Genomic DNA, 21,840 nt, shown 5'->3' on the forward strand with positions numbered 1-21,840 from the left:
AATTTAATACAAGAACGTATCAAGTGCAGCAGTATGTAACTCTATAAGGCTCTGGCTATATCTAACAGCTGCATATTTGTGAGTTTGAAGCCTGGCAGGTAAATCAGATTTTAGACAGAGCTAAATCTACAGGGTAGAGATAGATGTCTGTCTTTATTATTGAATAAAAAATAAAATAAATAAATAAATAAATAAATAAATAAATAAATAAATAAATAAATAAATAAATAAATAAATAAAATCACCTCAATAAAAAAAAAAAACGTTTCAATCAAAAAAAAAAAAAGTTAACTTCAATCAAAAATAAATATTTTCAATCAAAGAAAAAAAAAAAAAGTGTCCAAATCCCAAAAAATATTTGAGGCCCAACTAATTGTATTTGAACACTTTCTTTCTTTGACTGAAAATGTTTTAGTTTTTTTTAAATTGAATAATAAAGACACAAATCTACCTGCATGTGAGGGCCCCTCTTGTGGTCCATGTGGGCTACCAGGTATCCGCGGGCACCCTGTTGGAAAGGGTTGGCTGATTCTCCTACTTTTCTGTTTATTATGTAGTTGTTGTTTGTGATGTAATAATGGTGATGCATGGTGAACGTGTCTCCATGGGTCTGTGAGGGCCCGATGGCAGTGACGCAGTGGCGGCAGCAGTTTATTCCCAGTTGAGACTGAGTCTAGAGCGCAGCATGTTGTTCTGTCTCTCTCTCTCTCTCTCTCTCTCTCTCTCTCTCTCTCTCTCTCTCTCTCTCTCTCTCTCTCTCTCTCTGCAACAACTCAGAGCAGAGCAGAGCTGAGCAGAGCTGAGCTGAGCAGAGCAGAGCAGAGCAGAGGGCGGTGCAGTCGTAGAACTACGTGTTGCTGAGCAGCAACAGATAGAAAGGTTGGGTGAGGAATTCCCTCTCACAAAGGACTGGCTGCCAGGGCGTGGATCAGCACCGTGGCTGATCGTTGGGATGCAGCATGTATAGAAACACATCCACCATGCAGGGAGGCTACAGATGAGGAAATCACATTTGATGTGCAGAGGATGTTTCGTGAAACAGACTTTTCCTCATAGTGAGACCACCTGTTAGCAGACCAGAGGAACGGAGTCTACAGGTTGTCCACAAATGACCCCTCGATGGGGTTGAAACGCGGGGTCTTATTGTAGGAATATCGGTGACCTGCCAAATTTAAAGTAAGTTATTTTGTGGATTTTATTTATAATATGATAAAATATGCGTCTTTTGATTTTCTTTAATTTAGAAAAAAAAAAAAAAAACACAAATAGGACAAATGATAAACGGGTTAAAGAAGTCGGAAAAAGCAGAATTGTATCGAATAACTTTCTTTTTCTTTCGGATCGTGTATCTCTGCCATGTTTATGTCATCCTCTTTGTGCTAACCTCATCTGCCCGCCTTGTCCTCCTCCAGCCATGACGGGTCAGACTCTGGACCGATCGCGCAACAGGACGCGCACGGACGAAGCTGCTGCGATCTGCATCAACGTCGGAGGCTTCAAGAAGCGTCTTCAGTCAGACACCCTGTCCCGGTTCCCTGAGACGAGGCTGGCCCGTCTCCTCCACTGTCAGTCCAAGGAGTCCATCCTGGAGCTGTGCGACGACTATGACGACACGGAGAAGGAGTTTTACTTTGACAGGAACCCTGCGCTTTTCCCCTATGTTTTAAACTTCTACAACACAGGGCGTCTGCACGTCATGGCCGAGCTGTGCATCTTCTCCTTCAGCCAGGAGATCGAGTACTGGGGCATCAACGAGTTCTTCATCGACTCCTGCTGCAGCGGAGCTTACCACTGCAGGAAGATGGACCAGGACCGGGAGGACTGGGAGGACCGGAGCGATGTGGGAAGCACTACGTCATCCTTTGACGATCTGTTGGAGTTTTACAATGACGCGTCTAAGTTTGACAAGCAGCTGCTGGGGATCGCACGGAGGCGCGTGTGGCTGATGCTGGACAACCCCGGGTACTCCGTGGCCAGCCGCATCATCAGCATCCTCTCCATCCTGGTGGTGCTGGGCTCCATCGCCACCATGTGCATGAACAGCATGGTTGAGTACAGCTTGCTGGACGAGGAGGGCCAGCCCACGGAGGACCCGCGCTTTGAGGCAGTGGAGCACTTCGGCATCGGCTGGTTCACCTTGGAGCTGGCGGCCCGCTTTGTGGTGGCTCCAGATCTGCTGCACTTCTTTGAACACCCGTTGAACGTGATCGACCTGGTGTCTATTCTCCCCTTTTACCTGACGCTGCTGATCAACCTGGTGGTGGAAAGCACTCCTGCGCTGGCCAACTTGGGACGCGTTGCGCAAGTGTTGCGACTGATGCGGATCTTCCGCATCCTGAAGCTGGCGCGGCACTCCACGGGGCTGCGCTCTCTGGGGGCCACACTGAGGAACAGTTACAGAGAGGTGGGCCTGTTGCTGCTTTACCTCGCCGTGGGAGTGTCGTTTTTCTCTGTCATGGCCTACACGGTAGAGAAGGAGGACAGCGAGGATCTGTCCACCATCCCCGCGTGCTGGTGGTGGGCCACCGTCAGTATGACCACCGTGGGGTACGGAGATGTGGTCCCCGGGTCCATAGCGGGGAAACTGACCGCCTCTGCGTGCATCCTGGCCGGGATCTTAGTAGTTGTTCTTCCGATCACGTTGATTTTCAATAAATTCTCGCTGTTTTACAAAAGACAGAAACAGCTGGAGATCGCCATGAGAAGCTGTGATTTCGACGAGGGCATCAAAGAGGTTCCCTCGGTGAATCTGAGGAACTATTACGCACACAAAGTCAAATCCCTCATGGCCAGTCTGTCCAACATGAGTCGCAGCTCTCCCAGTGAACAGAGTCTCAATGAGTCCGTGCACTGAGGTGCAGGACTGGAGCTGTCCACGGTGCTGACACCTTCTTCCTTCCTCTGATGTCCGATCTGTTGCCTTTCTGTAGCTCAGTGCAATAACGTCTTCATCTGTAGAACGTGAGAAAAAAAAAAAAGCTAATGTACAGACAGGCTGACCATGTTAATTCACTGTGCACCATCGTGGCCCCAGCAGGTCAACACGTGATTGCACGCAGTGAGATTCTTTTAGACAGAGTCACACTGTAGTTATACTTCCAGCTGTATGTGATCAGATTTGTTCAAAGTAACTTCAGCCGTGTCTTGTTTGAAACAGTTTTACTGTGTTTGTGATGTTGCAACAATACAGATGAATGGTGTAAATATTAAAGAGAAATTACACAGGCAACAAATTAATATTCTGTATATTTTGTTGTTTTGTTTGGCCTTTCTTACATCTGCAGTTATAGGTAGTGTTTATTGGTTGAGACAGATTGAGAACACACGTAAGCCTTAAGGAGGACACCAGGACTCATCGTAGTGAATGACACTTATTATTATTATTATTATTATTATTATTATTATTATTATTATTATTATTATTAATAATAATAATAATAAAATTATTATTATTATTATTACCTTTATTTGATATCGACATCACAATTAAATTAGTTACCCAGATGTATTGTTTTGAGTGTGTTAGCACATGTGTTCATTTACAACACCTGTCCACAGGAGGCTTTTAAAAAGGTGAAAAGTAACAGAAAAAAGTAGAAAGTAAGGAGAAAATAAGCACAGCACAAAATATTACAGAGGGAAAAAAATATTCAAATTTGCCACACGAGCAAGCGAGAAACCAGGTGAAACTATTAATGTGAACTTTGCCCCAATGACGAGCATAACAAATATCAAACAGCATTGACATGACGAATAGAGTTATTCTAATACAAGATTAGATTTTTCTTTCAGGAGTGGAGTACAATGTAGTTTAGAGAACCAAAAAAGACGTTATTCAATTTGAATCAAAGACCTCCATTCAAGGCAAATGACAGGGTATCATATCCAAAAAGTTTCTTGAAAAATCACAAAGACTTTCAAGCCATGGGATAAAAACAGATTTAGATTTTTTTTTAATTGATTAGTTCTGTTGCAAATAAAACAGCGTCTGTCAGTGTGTTAACTTCAAAGATGAGCCTCAAAGAATAATCTGCATATTTCTCTATTATTTATCATCTCAGAGTGTCTCCAATAAATGAAACAATTTGCAGCCCTAACACAGCATTGGAATAAACATATTGTCCTAGCAGTAACTGTGGTAATAAACCTTCATTAGTGTTATTTATTTTGTTGAGAATAATAATACCTGATAAAAGAAAACTGCAGGGCCAAGAATTCAAGTTTTGGTATCGAAGGCGAGTATATTTGATTATCATTGCAATGTGTAATTCTCTTTAAAAGCTCATTTAAAAGAAAAACAAAAGCTTAGGTTTTTATTTATTCCTCCAAGAAATGCACACACTGATAAAAGAAACACTTCTACATTAAGAGTGTCACTTTTACTTCTTGCATGTCAGTGCTTAACTTATAAAAGCCCATCTGTAGCTCCAACATTTATTTATTTAATTTAATTAATTTTTGTTTTTATATATATATATATATAGTTTTCCACTCGTAAAACAAAACTGACATGACATAAAAAATGAAAAGCTCAGAATGCAAAGTTCATCTTACACAGAACGTAGAAAAACTAATCTGCTTATGTGGCTGCGGCGTAATTAAAAAAGAAAGAAAAAAAGCTTATATTAAAATGTGTTGGCAGATGGAAGATTAACACGTATCATATTCAAACAGATCATTACCCTGTGAGTATATAGACATGTGAATAGATTGGCAGCCATGACAGCACAATAGCAAACGACTCCAGGGACCAATTTACACCAAACCACATTTTCCTTTCATAAATACATAAAAGTTTTCCCTTAGTTGTATGAAAGATCATCAGAATTCCTGTTCAGGAATGCTGAAATAACAGCACAATGGCAATAGCTTATTAATGAGAGCTTCTCCTGTTTTTTTTTAGAAGCTTCTTTTAAATATTTACACATAGGATCAAATTAAAGAACTCTACCTCTGTTTGCTTTTAAACATTTAAAGCCTTTCTGTGTGTTTTTATAGATGATTCTTGCTGAATCAGATGCAGATGTCTGGCCTCTCAGTGGCCTCCAGTCGGCTTAACTGTATTCATCCTATCATGTCGACAGCCATGGCATGGCAGTGGCTGTGATCATTAGAAGACTAGGTCAGGCATCACACGTCTGCTGTTCTCCTCACCAGCTGAGTTCTTATCAACCACAGAGGGAAGTTTGGGACTTGCCTTGGTTTTAATTCTCACATGTAATTAACACAAACCACGAGGGTGTAATTTCTAATTAGATTTCCATTAATAATGCACCTGCTTTTGGATGAAAAACAACTCCTAATTATGATGTGGGTTTCTTTTCAAAGTAAACTCAAGCAGCAATTAAAAAAAAAAAAAAAAAAGACACAAAGATGGCTTTTAAATGGCCAGTGAACTAAATGGTGTATGTGCTGTGCCTGAACACAGCAGTCAGTGTGGCTAATGAGGAAGTTATTGGGACTGGCAGCTCAGGCGTCATCTTCATCCTGCTAAGTGTGGCTGATATAAAACTCTGCTACTAAGCGGGAGTTCTGAATTGTTGCACATTACCATCTGCTGGGAGCCCTCTGCTCTGTAGCGTGGGAAGATTGGCTCTTCGCAGCCTTTATTTCTCTAAATGCAATTTTTTTTATGCCTAATCTATGAACATTTCCAAAAATAATCTCCCACTACATGGATCAGAACATAGATAATTAACACATGCTACAGGTAATGCTCGGGAGGATACATCTGCCTTAGAAATTGCCAATTAAAATAAATCATAGATTGTGTGAAATCATTCCAACATACTAAAATACTTTCAGCATTTATGGATAAACAAGACCTATTTAATTAGTTTGAAGGATGAACTCTCCCATTTATATATAAAGTTTGCTGAGTTTTTTATGGTTCACTGCCAGAAAGTACCAGAAAGTACTAGAGAACTCCAAACAGGTCGCTGCTACACCGCTGGTCTAGGGTCTAGAAGCATAACATATATCACAAAACGCAAAGATTTGAAAAAAGACAAAAGTCATTTATTATCAATACATGTATGAACACTGAACAAGAATTCCTGGTATGGTTCTAACTTTAAGTGCTGGGTAAACCAGGTAAACCACACACTAATACAGAACTGAAAATGATGAATAAACCAGGAAAATTACACAGTAATATGAAGCCAGATAATCAAAATGAGGACAACAAGCAAGGGAGAGCCAACGCAACAACTAATACTCTACATTTGCTTCCAGCATTGACAGTTCTCTTGTGGTGCCACTCCTGGTGAGAACTATTCAGCTTCCCCTGCATTGGCCAATCCCTGCTGACCTGCTGATTGGGGAAAAGATGTTAAATTGTGGGTGAGCTCTCACTCTACCCCCAACACAGAAAACACACAATAAAGCACAAGCTGTAACAGTCTCTAACGTAGATTTGAAATTAAATAGGATTGCTACGTCTAGAATTAACGAACAAACAACTTACGTAACAGACAAATACAGTAGAAAGACGGGCAGTCAGTCTATTAATGACTCAATCGCAGGGTCTCACTAAACTATAGGTACATTTATGTTTCCCTTTAAAAACACTAACAACACTACTCAATTTTTTTAAATATCACCAGTGAGACTTGTGTTAAATAATGTGTCTACAATCATTTATTCACACACTGGATCATAATCAAACTGTTTCCAGAAAAACAATCAAACTTGAACAAGAATCTTTTTTGCTACAAAGGTATATTTACACTGGTTTCATAACAGTTTACACCCACACATGCCATAGTTTTGTAAAGACTGGTAAATTTAAAGCCTTTAAACCATTTTTTGCAAGTTTTGCAACCTACCACATTAATGTCTATGTTGAAATAGCCTTTTAATCTGACATGATGGTGCTTACTGGTAGTTACGTACATGTCATCCAGTTTTTTGGGCGTTATGGCACTATTCCTAAGAAGACCAGAAACATTACAATGGATGGTTTTTGATGGTGCAATCAACAGAAAACAAAAACCCAGACTTTGATAATGTCTGTGGGCGTAGAATTGGACGCCACTATGAGCCATCTTACTACAGATCCATGCAAGCCTTTATGGAAAGCACCTTAAACCAGGTAACGTTACGCTACCATGGGAACCATCACATGCCTTTAACCTAATAAAATGGAGTTAAGTGATGTTTTAAGAAAACATTTTATTGTAGAATATTATGATGATGACATGATTTTGATTTATTTTGAGAGTGGCATGATTTGCCAGTTTTTGTTTTTGCATTATCTTTGCAGAGTGGCATTTTTTGCGCTTTAAATAGGAAAAATCTGTCTTATTTATGTCATTGTTTATTTTTAACTGGTATGCCACAATCTTTATTTTCATTCAGAGACACATTCACATCAGAACATACTGGGCATTCAGTGAGGTGGAAAGGAAACTCTGCAGGCACCCAATTTGTTACCTGGGGCAAGTGAGGCACACAAGTATCGATACTCATGGCATCCATAATGGTTAACTCTCTGGAGCTTCTGGTAAAGCAGAGACTGGCATGTAGGGTCCTAAAGGAGAACCCTTTTATGTTTGCATTTATCTTCACAAAACATATATTGTAGATGGAGGATGAAGGCGCTTCCTTCTAAGGCTAGCAACCAAGATCAGTCTCACTATGGAAGAACCATCAGACAGAGTAGCACCTCTGACCCATTTTTTTATGCTAATGAATGAGCTGAAGAATATTTAATCCCATTTTTTGGTTTCATGCAGGTAGAGCTTCAACCCGAAAGACACCCTGGGAGCAAACTGAAGTGCAAGGTGTGGAAAGGCAACTTGTGAACTATGCATGTAAAGATGGACTGCAGTGTCTGGAAACAGAGGAATACTTAATCCTCCAGAACTGGGAGCGGAAAGCCATTCAATTCTGTGTGTCACTGAATCACAGCATAAAAGACAGCACTTTGTAAATAAAGTACTGAAGAAGATAAAAGCCCGACGAAAAACGTGTGTTTTAGTCACATCTAAATCAATTTCCTGCAGTCATGTACCAAGGACATTAGTGTAGAGTAGACAGTTTGATTTGTAAAGCTTGAACAGCAGGTTGGCTGTGTCAGTCCACCTGAGCCCAGCAGAATAATAATTAGAATACCTAAAAAACCCTGAAATCTTAAGCTCTGCTTTTAGGAGTAAAATGCATTTATGAAGAAGGCACTGCAGAAATCACAGTATATACTGTTATGGTGGAGGACAGTTATAAAATTTGAGTTAGAAGATTTCAGTCAGATGGAAAAATCAATAATACTGTGTATCATTTCAGGGAAAGAAAAAAAAAGACAATATTATACTTTCAGGCTGCAGGCAGTACTAAATTGTTGTTGCTTTGTTTGGGTGACACCTAAATGGATTGATTCCTACGAGTGAATATGTTGCCAGGACTTTTACGATGCAACATCCACCGAATGATTCCGAGACAGTCTGTATGAAAACTGATTTCCTAAGAGTACCAGAAGCTGCGATGACACATTGTGAGACAAGATGGGAAAAAATAACGACATATTGAGTCTTTTTCTTTTGCTCTGAACTAGAACCCATCACCCTCTGTCTGTCTTAGTGTAGCATATTTTAGCTACACTAAACACTAAAGACAACGTTTATCCTCCTATACAGCTGTAGAATGGTGATTATTGCTGAATTTGTTAGAACTGCGGGGATGTAAAGTGTCTGCTCTGCTTAATTGCCTTAGAACTCCACCTGGTGTGTTAATTATACTGTACAATACGGTAAGCTGCAAGGGACTCAACTGTCAGAAGGAAACTGATTGTAGAGACAAAGTGAGCTTCAGCCACGCTCTCTCATCCTCTAGCTACTGTTTCTAATTCTGGCTAATCTCAGGTTGGGCTCAGATCAACGTGTGTGGAGAAGCTTTTCAGCAGGATACTGCAGGAGATAAACCATTTGCAGCTTTCACTGAGGAAGTTATCAAAACAAATCTGTTTTTGTATTGCTTAAATGAGGCAGTAGATGCCGTTATTTAGTGGATTTAATTTACAAAAGCTTGATACTAGTAGTCTGTAAGAGAGGTAGTTATGACACTGACAAAATGGGAATCAGAGCGTAAATGATGTATTAAAAGATACAGATATGTGGAATAACTTGAACCATTGCCATTAGTATCAGGAAAGACTGTATATGTTTCTTGGCTTCATGATTGTGATGAGGCAAACCACTTTTGACAACAAGGGCAATATTTATGTTGAGATTTTACTATAAATCTAAATGTAATTTGGGATTTTGCTTTAAAATCACGCAAAATGAGTGATTCCAGAATTGGGCAGTGATTTCAGCATATGGGAAAAGAGCCTGTGGTAAAGACGATTGCTTGGAGGGCGCCTGTCTGGACAAGAAACTTTAACATTAGTTCCAATGTAGTATTGGGTCTCAGTTAGAGTCTGAGGTACTGATTAAGCAGGGGTGCCGGACTCCAGTCCTCGTGGGCCGGATTCCTGAGACTTTTAGATGTGTCCCTGCTACAACACACCTCTTTGAAACCAATGTTTTGTCATCAAGCTCTGCAGAAGCATGATAACGAGCCATTCAGTTGATTCAGGTGTGTTGGAGCAATAAAAGTATCAGGAATCTGACCCACAAGAATTGGAGTCCGGCACCCCTCGATTACAGAGTGAGGTGTCCAGTACGAGGGTTAGTTATAGGGTTAGTGGCCCCTGACACCTTTGGTCCGTATATAACACGCAAAGGTTTTTGTGCCAGCTCGTAGGGTGAGAGCGTGAAAAACGAACACGGGAAGGTTATGAGATAACCACAGGATTTGGACTATAAATAGCTGAGAGTGAAATGACTGTAACAGGAGCATTCCCAGTTGGGAACGAGTCTCAGAAAACCATTTGGACTATGTTGGGTTACAGGCGTTTTCTCTAGCATCGTCCAGATGTGTGGGGCTGAGGTACTGTTGCAGGGTATTTCTCCAGCTAAGTCTAAGTGTTACGACTGAGACAAGAGAACTCCTAATTTGGTGAAAGCGGAATTGTGTCTCAGTTAGACAAAACTTCAACATTGGAATTATTGTCCCAATGTGTACTGGTCTCAATTTTCTCTACTGTATTGGGTTTGAGAAATTGTGGCTGCATTATGGAATACACTTTCTCTATGGACTAATGTAGAGGCAGTAAAGGGGCTAAAACGATATGATGGAAAGGGATAGTATGATTGAAGTTTTTTTCAGCCTGGGAATGAGCTACAAAGACATTGAGCTACCTGGCATTGCGAGGATTTATTATTACCGAGAGGCACCTAAACAGAATATTGAGAACCATGTTGTTACGTGGAGATGTACGACTTTCATCTGTACGTATTGTGGCCAAGAGTTAGTATTTTGTGTGCACGTCATTGCTAATTTATCCCCTTAATATTTTTTTTTTACTATGTCGTGTCTTGGGCTCTGTAAATGTGCATGTTTTAAAATGTTTATCTTTGAAATGGAAATAAAACTGCAGAAATATCTGCATAAAGAATAAATGTTAAATGCCAGTGTGAATCTAAACAGAGTATAAGGGTGATTAAGCTGACAGGAAATCCAAGGTAAGCAAGGATCATTTACCATTCAAGTAAGAGGAGTCACTCACTGAGAACATTAGTCTGAGTGGATGTAGATGATTCAGTAACCTCAGATGAAAGAGAGATGCTCAAAGAGTCACTGCTGCATGCTCATCATTATGGAGGCAGCAGGGGAGTAAATGTGAGAAGGCAGTTGAAGGATACAGATGATAACCTCTTATTATGAATCATTATGGCTTCCTCGGGACCAAATATCAGCCAACGTGAGTGTGCAGGAGTGCTGTGTGCCATTGACAGAGCTGATATCTGTGGTTTGATACATTAAAGTGAATGGGTATAGAATTCCTGGTTCTTAACTGCACAGAGAACACTGTCACGTGCATTTAAAATTCTTACTTCAAGCTCTGTCACATGGAATAGATTCAGTGGGGAGGAAGAAAAGAGGGCCAGGAAGAAAAAATAGGCAGAAATTGGCTCACCCCAGACACTTTTAATCTATTTGTCAGGGCTGCATGTCAACTCCAATTGGGCAAATACCTAAGTAGGACTGCAGTATTCCAGGCACATCTGTGTGTGTGTGCAGTGATGCACCTATACCAGGGCTATACCTTGGTTTATAAGGAGTGCAGCCAAGTGGAGACAAAACATGGTCTTTGGGGTGCTTCAAGAAATCTGCTTTCATGAAGGGACTTCCATGATTCTTTCTTTTTCACCCATGAAACCACAGATGGGGGCAGTGCTGCCTCCATGAGAACAGATTGCTCTCTCTGAAATGTCACTCCAATATTCTTTGCGTAAAAGATTGGATTTTGTTGTCGCTGAGCCACTGGGGACTGATGCATCATTCCAACCAGCTCATTACTCTTTCATGGACACATTCTTCCACCCAACACATACACCTTAATTGCATGCAGGAGAGACCTCTCACATGTTGTGGCCACTCATTAATATATCTTCCTGCAGTAGATGGTGAAGGATGCTTGATATTTCCTTTGAAAGGACACTTAGCTATGAATTACAGGAAACGTCTGCTCTCCATCAGTCAGGGGAAAAATCAGATGCTCTTTTACCCAGAGGCAGAAATCTATTTGCTTCTGTCTGGTGCCACCTGGCTCTCGTATACTACAAAACAAGGAGAATGGCATCTACCGTGGGTGTGGAGTTAATGACATTCTGTCCGAGCTGATATGCTCTAAGCAAAGCGAGGGCTCATCCCCTCATTCAAAACAGAGGTTTAAAAAAAAAAAATCAGACACATTCCCTCACTGCTGCAGATCTCCATTATCTATCAGTTCTCACCCACATAAACGCACAAAGGGATTGTCATTCCTCCTGTTTTCCAATGTTTTATTCACATCTTGCCAAAAACCTTATTTAGAGACAGAGAATTTAATCAGATCCAAACAATCACATCTTTCCCAAAGAGCTTATCATTGCTTTCATATACAGAATGTACAGTATATCTAAATACATTTTCGCCATTTTTCCTAACTTGTTTTTTGTTTTCTGGTGGTAGGGATGATGCAAGACAATTCCAAGTAGACTGTGAATCATTGTAGTCGAACACTGAAAATAATTACTATTACTAATACTACACAATTCTAAAAGAGTACCGGTAAGTACACCCCCAAACCAACCATTTTCTGCTGAATACATATGTATTTGGGTATTAAGTAGTGCTGTTGATTGATCCTAGTCCCACTCTTCACATTTTAGTTAAAGTATTTTAATTTTGCGTAATTAGCTGTAAAATGTCCGGTATACTGGCCACTAAGGGTTGAACTATTACAACTAAATTTTGCTATTGGCTGAAACTGATTCTTTTAGATTCCCCTGCTTCATCAACTTTCACTGTTGGCCCCGCCCCTCCTATAAAAGTTGAGAGGAGGGAGAGGGTTTCCTCCAATCACAGCCCTCACTGTGCCTTGATTGACAGCGTAACTAAGGAAATCTGATGCTGCGTGCGTTCCTGTGGTGTTGTTTTTGACTCTGTGCTTCTATAAAAAGCTGATTCTGCGTTAATCAGAGGTTTCATTAAGCTATGTGTGTATTTACAGACACATAGTCATCTTTCTCTGTGTGTGCGTGTACATCTTATCTCTATGTGCGCGGGGCGGTGGGAGAGCAAGGCCCTGAGTGGGGTCTGTAAGGCTGCGTGTGAGCTTCACTTCCTGATTGTGTGTGCCTGATGTTGTAGTGACAAATTTCAGCTTATGAACTCGTAATGTGTGTGTGTGTACATACACATCATTGTGTGTATTACAGTCTGTCTCAGCAGTAACACCCATAATCAAGCCATTTTTTTAATTTCCCTCCTCGTGGCAGGTCAGCAGAAGGCAGGAGTGTACTTATTCTTTAATGATGAATTTATTCATGTAATCAGCATAATTTCAGATCAAATTACATGCAAATAACAATTTGCTTGACATTTGAAATTATGTTGATAAAAGGTAATGTGGTTTCAGGTGTTAATGTAGAAAATTGGATAAATTATAGTATGGCACATTAGGTGTTTAACCATTCATTTATTTCTCAATGCCCTGTTTATTCAGTACAGGGGTCTAACACAGTCAGTCACAGATAGTGGGGTGTAAGGTGGGGTCTATCTTGGACAGGACACCAGTGATTAGCACTTCTGGATGGTCATTGTTTACTGTTTCAGTTGTTGCAATAATTGCATACCATAATGTTCTGTGTCTGGTGCATTGGTCCACAACCAGATGTTCTGCTTCAAACTGAGTTTAGACCTAAACAGTCATCCCTCATGATTCTCCTCTTTAAGAGCAAAGTGTGTATGTCCTTCAAAGAACAAGTAGTGATGTTCTAATATTTTTTCTACCGCTAGGCAGCAGTAAGAGTTCCAAGAGTGATGTTAGGTATGTAAAAGATGTGAAGAAGAAGCACTGAGATGGATGCCAATGCTGTACGCTACCTGTTGTTACTGTAAAATTCAACTGAAGTTCAGAAACCCACAAGTGTCTTATTTCAACGACACAACATGTTGGCGACAAGGATTGGCAGCCCTGAACCTGAGTCATTCTCCGCCTTTTCTACAAAACGCCAAATAATTGCTGATACTGTTTAAAGCATGGATACAGAGCATCAAGAACTACCTGCTGGCCATGTCCGAGACGGAGCTACCAGATGCAAGAAAGCGCACACTGCTCATACACTGTCTGGGCGCTGTAGGTCAGAGAGTTTTTTTACACATTGACTGTTCCTGACGATAGGTATGACTCTGCACTAGTTAATAAGTTAACGTCGTGGCCAAACGTTATTGGTTCAGACAACAGAGCCACTGCCCGGGTGAAACTACAGACCAGTTTGCAGCTGCTTTCAAAGAGCTGGTTACAGCATGTCAGTTTGGGGTCAAATCGTGGAGAAGACAACTTCACTACGCATCAGAGAGGGTTTACTACAGGAGGTACTGCTCACACTTACTAAGGCTTTAACGATAGCTCATCAAATTTATACTGCAGTGATGGAGTCTAAGGCTGTGTGCAAAGGAGAGACAGATGATGCTGTGCATGCAGTTCTCGTAAAGAGACCACAGTATCATGGCAAATTCAATGAAGGGAAGTACAACAAACCACATTCGGTGTCACATACTACACAAAGTAAGACATGTTACAGGCGTGGCTAGGCTCAGCACACTGCTAACATTCAAGGATGTCCTGCTAAAGAGGCGTCATAATATTGCCAAAGTACCAAATATGCAGTTATTGATGTCTCTGCTTGTGCGTGTTATAACATTTTTTTCTACTCCATCAAAGACTGCCTTCTCCCAGCTTCAAGCCCAGCCTGACAGAATAATCTGATTCAATCACCCACTGCTTAACAAATCTTTGAATTGGAACTAAGCTTCAGTTCCTCAGTCTGTCATGATGCACCTTGACACACAGAGCCTTAGGTGGGTTTATGTGCCAACGCTATCTCCCAATACCAAGCTACTGCTTGGTATTGGGAGAGAAGATTTGACAAGTTTTTCAAGGGTGCAACCCGCATACTCAGCACTGCTACTTACCCCACAAATACATGTTCCTTACCAAGGTATTGTTTTTATAAAGAGATCTACCAAACATAAATGCCCTTACTTCTTCTGCTGTGATTACATTAAGTTACATGTGAAAATATGATGAAATGATGAAATTGCAAGTGATTCAAAATGTCAAATATTTTTTCAGATTTGATTTAGTCGAGACCAAACAGGGTTTAATTCAGTGGTTCCCAACCTTTTTTGGGTCGTGACCCCATTTCTTTCTAGAATTAGTTTTTGATCATGTTTATTAAAGTGTGTTACAAAAACAGAGTAGCCAGAAAAAATACAGTTGTTTGATTTTGTATGTGATGTGTTAATTTGAAAAATAATATTAAAATCTAAAAATATAATTTTAATCAGTGATGTTTTTTTTTTTTTACAATTACTAGACATTTCAGGAGACCCCATTTTAATTCCAGGTGACCCCACATGGGGTTACAACCCCAAGGTTGAAAAACACTGGTCTAATTAGATTAATAATTTTATCAATTCGTAATGCTTTATACATTTCACATGTGATCACAATGACTGTCCTCATTTCATTTTTTTTTTTACTTTGAATTACTCTCTTGAATGAGAAAATGCACACAAATATTACCGAAAACTGCTCTTCTTTTGCTACATCACTATAGAATATCAAACACGTTGATTGGATGAAACTTTGAACTAAGCAGCTTCAGTATGAAAGGACAAATCAATTCACTTCTTTGTCCAAACAATGAAAAAGAAGTCAGTTACCGAGTCAGCAAACAGCTTTTGACATTTCAACAAAAACGTCAATAGCACCCAATACACAAAAGCTTAATCAATTAATTCATCTTTTTATTGTCCCCCCAAAATTTGTGAATGGTTTCATTTATGTAACACTTTCATCAGCACTTAAATATTTTTGCCACATTAACCCATTTACTCACACCACTTGTGACGGAGCTGCTTATAGTTTTATACTATATGGAACAATTTGAATCTTCTATATCATGAGATGGTCCCTCTACTTTCTGAGCCATCGTAAAGAAAATTATACAGCACTGAAAAATTAGTAGTACAATAAAACAAGGTTATAGACTTGTTATAATTTTTCTAAAGGACATTCATGACAGCTGGTCGACTTTCCCTGCTTTTCGGGATAAACTAAGATTAAGAAATGAATAATTTTTTTCTGCATGATTTTGTCGCTGTCATTGAAGAGTAATTGCAGTCAGCATCAGCTCTAGGCAATTGTGCATCCTAGGCAAGATTTACGTTGCAGTAAATTACACTGCCAGCTCATTAACCTCAAACAAAAAAACTCTGTCTTTGACTATTTATTTATTTATTTATTTATTTATTTGTTTTACTTTTAGAAAATGAGAACCAAATCAAAAGACTTACCGAAAAATGATACAAGATTTTCATAAAGAAAAAAACACTAAACATAATTTTAAAGTGTAAATCAAAATTCAAAAAATCTTAAAAAAAAAAAAAAAAAAGAGAATACATAATCTGAGCAGTACTGTATCGGGTATTTGTGGGCTTAAATTTCAGTTAAATTAAATTTATAATAAAAAAGTGGAATATTCTTTGTTTAGGTTAAAAACAACATTTTATGAGGGAGGGAAAAAACTGGTAAAGTGTTACCAAGAAAAGTTAAAAAGGAGGAATTTCTAAATATGATCCCTGACATTAAACAAGGAGATACTCTGGTAACATCGGCGAAAGATATAAATTCTACATTCAAACAATACTATGGAACATTATATACTTCCACAATGTCTGATGATGAAAACAAGGGAGAGTGTGAGGTCTTCTTCTCCAAACTCAATCTCCCTAGGTTATCTCAGGAACTTGCTGAGGGTTTGGAAGCACCAATAATAGAGGCAGAAATTAGAAAGGCAATTTCAGTGATAAAGACAGCTGGAAAATCCCCTGGTTACGACAGTTTACCTGCAGAATACTATGAAGGGTATATCAACATTCTTGTCCCCATTCTACAAAAAGTATGAGAAGAAACATTTGAGAGGAGACAGATTCCTCCTACGTTTAATGAGGCATTAATATCCGTGATACTAACAACACATAGGGATAGCACAGATTCATCAAACTATAGGCCAATAAACTGGCTGAATGTAGACCGTAAAATACACTTACAATGAGTCCTTCCCAGTATCATACATCTCAATCAGACCGGTTTTATGAAAAAGTGCTCTTCTTCTGATAACATCAGAAAACTGTTGCACTTAATGTGGTTGAGCCAAAAGTCAAAAGATGAGCCATCAGCTGCCTTTTCTCTAGACACAGAAAAGATGTTTGATAAAGTTGAGTGGGGTTTTCTTTTTCAGTTTAATCACATTTTGGATTTAGACCGCATTTTACTAAATGGGTTAAATTATTGTATAAAGAACCAAAGGCTGCAGTGGTGACCAATGGCATTATTTCCCCCTTTTTTGATTTTTCATGTGGTACTCATTGCAACTCCTGTTATTTATTATTTTTATAGAAACTTAAGCATTGAATATTAGGACAAATAAGGACATTAAAGGGCTATTCAGATGACATTTTGTTACTGGTCACCGATCCACTTACTTCCTTATCACATCTGATGGACACTGTACAGTCTTATTCAAAGGTTTTAGGTTACACAATATGGTGGAAAAATTTAAATTCAAATGGACACCTAAATGCATGAAATATCTAGGGATTAGACTCAGTCAGGATTTGGATGAAGTACCCCTACTAAATTTTAATCCATTGTTATCAAAAATGAAAACAAACTTTGAAAAGTGGGAAAAACTCAAACTAACATTGTGAGAATAATATCATTATAAAGATTACAGCCCCCTCAGTGTGAAAGTTTGAATAAACATTTCCTGTGGGGAGGTAAAAAGGCTAGAATAAAATTAGAGAAATGATATGCCAATAGAGAAAAAGGAGGTATGGGACTTCCAGATTCAAAGCTTTACTCCTTGTCATTTGAAATGGCTAAAGTTGTAAAATATTGGGAGGACAATGAGAGTGGACAAGAATGGTTAAACATTGAGATAGACATTTGTGCACCATTTGATCCAAGACACAAGTTATCTCTAAAGCTTGACACAACAAACCTAGTTTTGATTCATTCTTTTGAAGTTTGGTCAAAAGTACATAAAATGTTAAAGCCGTCACATTATCTACAAAAATATGCATCTCTCTGGGATAACCCTCCTATTTGTATTAGCAAAACACCTGTTTTTTTGGGCACAGTGGCATTTGTACTATTGGGGATTTATATAAGGATGGACAATTTATGTCCTACGAGGACCTAACCTGGATATTTAATTTGGAAGGTAGAAAACATTTTTGGAAATATTTACAGATAAGACACTGTGTGAGTTCTACATTTAGGGACACGGTCGAAAATCATATTTTAGATTATATTGGCATGCCACGTGGACGCCACACAGCTTCTAAGTTTTAGAAACTGTTCAATTATAGTTTGAGTGGGGAATCGCCTAACATTAAACTTTTTTGGCAGAGGAATCTGAAAACAGAGTATACAAATGAGAAATGGTTAGTAATTCTATCAGATAGTGGCAAATATGTAAAGGAGACCAGAAGTACGGTAAATTCATACAGTATAAGCTGTTACATAGATATTGTCATGCTCCTAGAAGACTGCACAGAATGAAACTAATGGAAGACAATTTGTGTTGGAAATGTAAAACTGAGGTGGAGACATTTACACTGGCTTTAGGACTGTTCTCTGGTTACACTTTTTTGGACTGGACTTTCTTGGAGGTTCTAAGTGCCTGGTCTGGGACTCAAGTCCCTCAGACTCCAGAATTGTGTCTTTTGGGAGACAGATCTCAAATGTCGAATGTCTCTAAAGGAGTCTTTTCAGTCATTATGGTCGGCCTTGTGACTTGTCCAGGATCATTCTCAGGCACTGGAAGAGCACTGTGTGCCCTCAGTTAAACAACTGGTTCAAATCAATGGCAGACACAGCGTTGTATGAGGTCATGCTTAACAAGTTGGAAGGAGACAGAGACACTGATTGGGATGGCTTTTGGGACTTTATTAGAGCTGATAGAAGAGTTGTGTAAAGCCTCTGTGTTGGTTGCAGTGATATTGTTTTGTGTTTCCCACATTTCTTAATCTTCCTAGCTTATTGCAGTTATTTGTTTTTCAGATTTATTTTTACTGTTACCTTTTAAATGTTGTTACCTGGATAGGGGGTGGGTGCATCAGCCTTTATGTTTATGTTGTGTTGTTTTTTTTGTTCCTGTTTTATAAATGTTTTAAAAGTCAGTTAAAACTTGAATCTAAAAAACTAAAAAACAAATAAGGTACCGTATAACACAAAATAAGATATTCTAGAAACCAGCATTAAGTTAACACAGCAAATTACGATATTTTCACAAAATAACAATATTGCTATTTCTTTTTTGAAATACTGTAGAGCCTAGGTTTATTTTTTTAATGTTATTATTTTAAAGGCTTTGGTATTTAGTCTAGTTTATTCTTTATTTTTATCTCAAACTTCCAAACCAAAAACAAACAAACAATAAAAGCAAGAAGTCAATTTCATATGCACCCATCAATGGTCATTAACTACAGCAAAAGTATTGAAATAAAATAAACTTAACATCTAACATATAGTGCCCTTAGCATTGACCAGTACTGCCTGTTGTGAACCATAATTGCAAACTCTATCAAAAGATTGTCGATAATACTAGAGATTTGGTAATGCAATGTTAGTCATAAGTTCTTTTCAAGCCGCCCTGGATTCTAAGTAATTGGCTGTCAGCATCATTTTCCTATTACGTCCTTCGGGTGCTGGTGTTGACCTACCTTTGTTGCTTTGGATCTGCTTTTGCACACGTTAAGCAGAGCTTTCTGCCTCTCAATCAAAGCTAACAACAGCTGGTGAAAACCATTGTTGGTTTGGATTAGATGTTTTTGTGCAGCATGGCCCACTGACACCTGCCTGGATAGAAATTTAGATTCTGATTGTGGTGTAACGGTTAAGGAAACGGGCATGTAATCAGAGGGTCACTGCGGTTTGAATTCAACCAGAGTCATCACTGTGGGATGTTGAGCAAGTCCCTTAACTATAGCAGCTCATGTTTTACGTCGCTTTGGATAAAAGTGTCTGCCAATGAAATTGTAATCTTTGTAATCTAGATTCTAGAAGCCTTGTCAAGACCTTCAACTACTTGTAAAGTTTCTTGAACCACTTTTGCCCTTTGACAAGGATTATTATCCTGCTAAAATAGGGTACCGCCAGCAGGGATTCAGGATATATTGTTACAAATAATGTCTGTTCAGAGTCTTCAACTTAGCTTGAAGCTGATATCCGGAGTTTCTGAGAGAATGTCTTGATGTCCCGCCCTCAACAGCTCTAATTCCTCCCTTGCCTCTGTCAATGTACCAGAAGCTACGCCTCTACGTTTGTGCACGTAAAAAGTCACATAACTACAAAAACTACACATTTATTGTTAGAGCGCCATAACTTTTGATTAAAACGTGTTTATTACCTGTTCATGAGAAATGTCGCCAAATCCTGGACCGTTAGGAATCCTTTTAAAAGCAGCAAGTCCCTCCACCTTTGAAAAGCAGCTCCGAGATAAATTCTGTTGCAGTTACAAAGACTTTTATCCACAAGCTTTGGACCTGGACTTTTCTTTTCCTTTCTAGTAGAAGCTTTATACGTTGCCAATCGTGGAATGGGTAACTTTGGAGTTTCGAAGCTCTCCTCCATGATGTTATGCTGTTCAGTGATGCCTGTTTGAGTTTCAATGCACAGTTAATGCACGTGCATTCACTTTGAGTGACAGTCCTCGATCTAGGTAGTTGAAGCCTATTGGCTGGAGAAAACTCGGCAATCGTTTCCATTTGTATAAGGGTCTATAGGATGAAGGAGAGACTTATATACATTCATGTATATGAATGACCACCAGCAGTAGACCATAGTAAAAGACTAGTTAGATATTGTTTCGCATTTCAAAAGAATCATACATAAACATCGATTTCTCAGAAACTCCGAATATCAGCTTTAAGTGTGAGCATGTATCAAGGTGGCATCCATCGAGACATCATAAGTCTTTAGACTGCACCACTGTCTTATTTCCTACTCTATTTTGATGCTAGCCGGTGGCTGTACAGCTTTATGGACAATCCATTCCTTTTGATACAAACTGTTGACAGGAAACACAGAAGTAATGCATTTTATTACGTGTATGCCTGTGTGTGGGCTATATAACTTTTGTGTCACACCATAAGATACCCAGATGTGTCTTTGTGCTTCACTGGTGGACTCAGTTAATCAGTCACCTTTCTTTTCACAGTTCTATTGTGCCAAGAGGCGACTGTTGAGAGTGAGAAACTCTCTTCGCCTCGTAGACCATATAATTAAGAACATTTAATATTGCTAGGAAGAGATAGCTTTTTTTCCCTGAGGGCAGGAGAGGCATGAAGATGATGGGATTGGAAGCACAAAAGAACACAGGTCTGATTATTGATCAGATTGAATACAAAAGCTTGAATACAAATCTTCTATAGGGAATATATATATATGAGCGAATAATCAAATTACTGTAACTAAGGGTTGGAAGACTGAAACTTTTCAGCTCTAAAAATCTATTTCTATATCATAAAGAAGTACAATCATGTTTTTCCAGGAGAGGAAATATGGAAGGACTAGTACAAGATTAAAACTGAATAAAAGATGATGAGGCAGGATGACCAAAGAGGAGTATGCGCTCTGTTTTTGATCGCCTGTCTGATGAGTCAGTCTGTGATCCTTCATTTCAAAACAAATTACAGTGACTACTTGCACCAGAAGAAAGCTACTTGATGAGGTCTGAGGAATCAATATGCTATTAAAACCTGTCTCATCCTGCCACTGCCATCTGTGTCCCATGCTTCGCCAAAAGCATTATGTATGGCGCTGCCTGCTTTTTTTTTTTTTTAAGATGAGCTCTGGCTTAACAGAGAGGCTAGGAAGATGTGCTGCAGTTGGCCATGTGTTTGTAGTTAGGTGAAAAGAAGAAAAATTAAAGATGCTGCATTAGGTCAATTTACTTGTAAGGTCTATCTATGTATCTATCTATCTATCTATGGTAAATGAACTTGATATATATAGCGCTTTATCACCACACTGAAGCAGTCTCAAAGCACTTTACATATCAGCTCATTCACCCAATCACTCTCACATTCACACACCAGTGGGACAGGACTGCCATGCAAGGCGCTAGTCGACCACTGGGAGCAACTTAGGGTTCAGTGTCTTGCCCAAGGACACTTTGA

At 39.2% G+C, this 21,840-nt stretch overlaps 1 protein-coding gene across 1 annotated transcript; it reads left to right on the plus strand.

Annotated features, from left to right (window-relative positions):
* Positions 1-680: 680 nt before the first annotated feature.
* kcns2 (potassium voltage-gated channel modifier subfamily S member 2) lies at positions 681-3,237 on the plus strand. The gene is made up of 2 exons (XM_028470913.1): positions 681-1,176; positions 1,413-3,237. The coding sequence occupies exon 2, from the start codon at positions 1,415-1,417 to the stop codon at positions 2,852-2,854; it is 1,440 nt and encodes a 479-aa protein (XP_028326714.1). The 5' UTR covers positions 681-1,176; positions 1,413-1,414; the 3' UTR covers positions 2,855-3,237.
* Positions 3,238-21,840: the final 18,603 nt, after the last annotated feature.

Source organism: Gouania willdenowi, chromosome 16, assembly GCF_900634775.1.
Source record: "Gouania willdenowi chromosome 16, fGouWil2.1, whole genome shotgun sequence".
In the NCBI taxonomy this organism is placed as follows: Eukaryota; Metazoa; Chordata; class Actinopteri; order Blenniiformes; family Gobiesocidae; genus Gouania; species Gouania willdenowi.

Coding starts and splice junctions, on each gene's coding strand:
- kcns2 (XM_028470913.1), top strand. CDS start 1,415: ATGACGGGTCAGACTCTGGACCGATCGCGCAACAGGACGCGCACGGAC.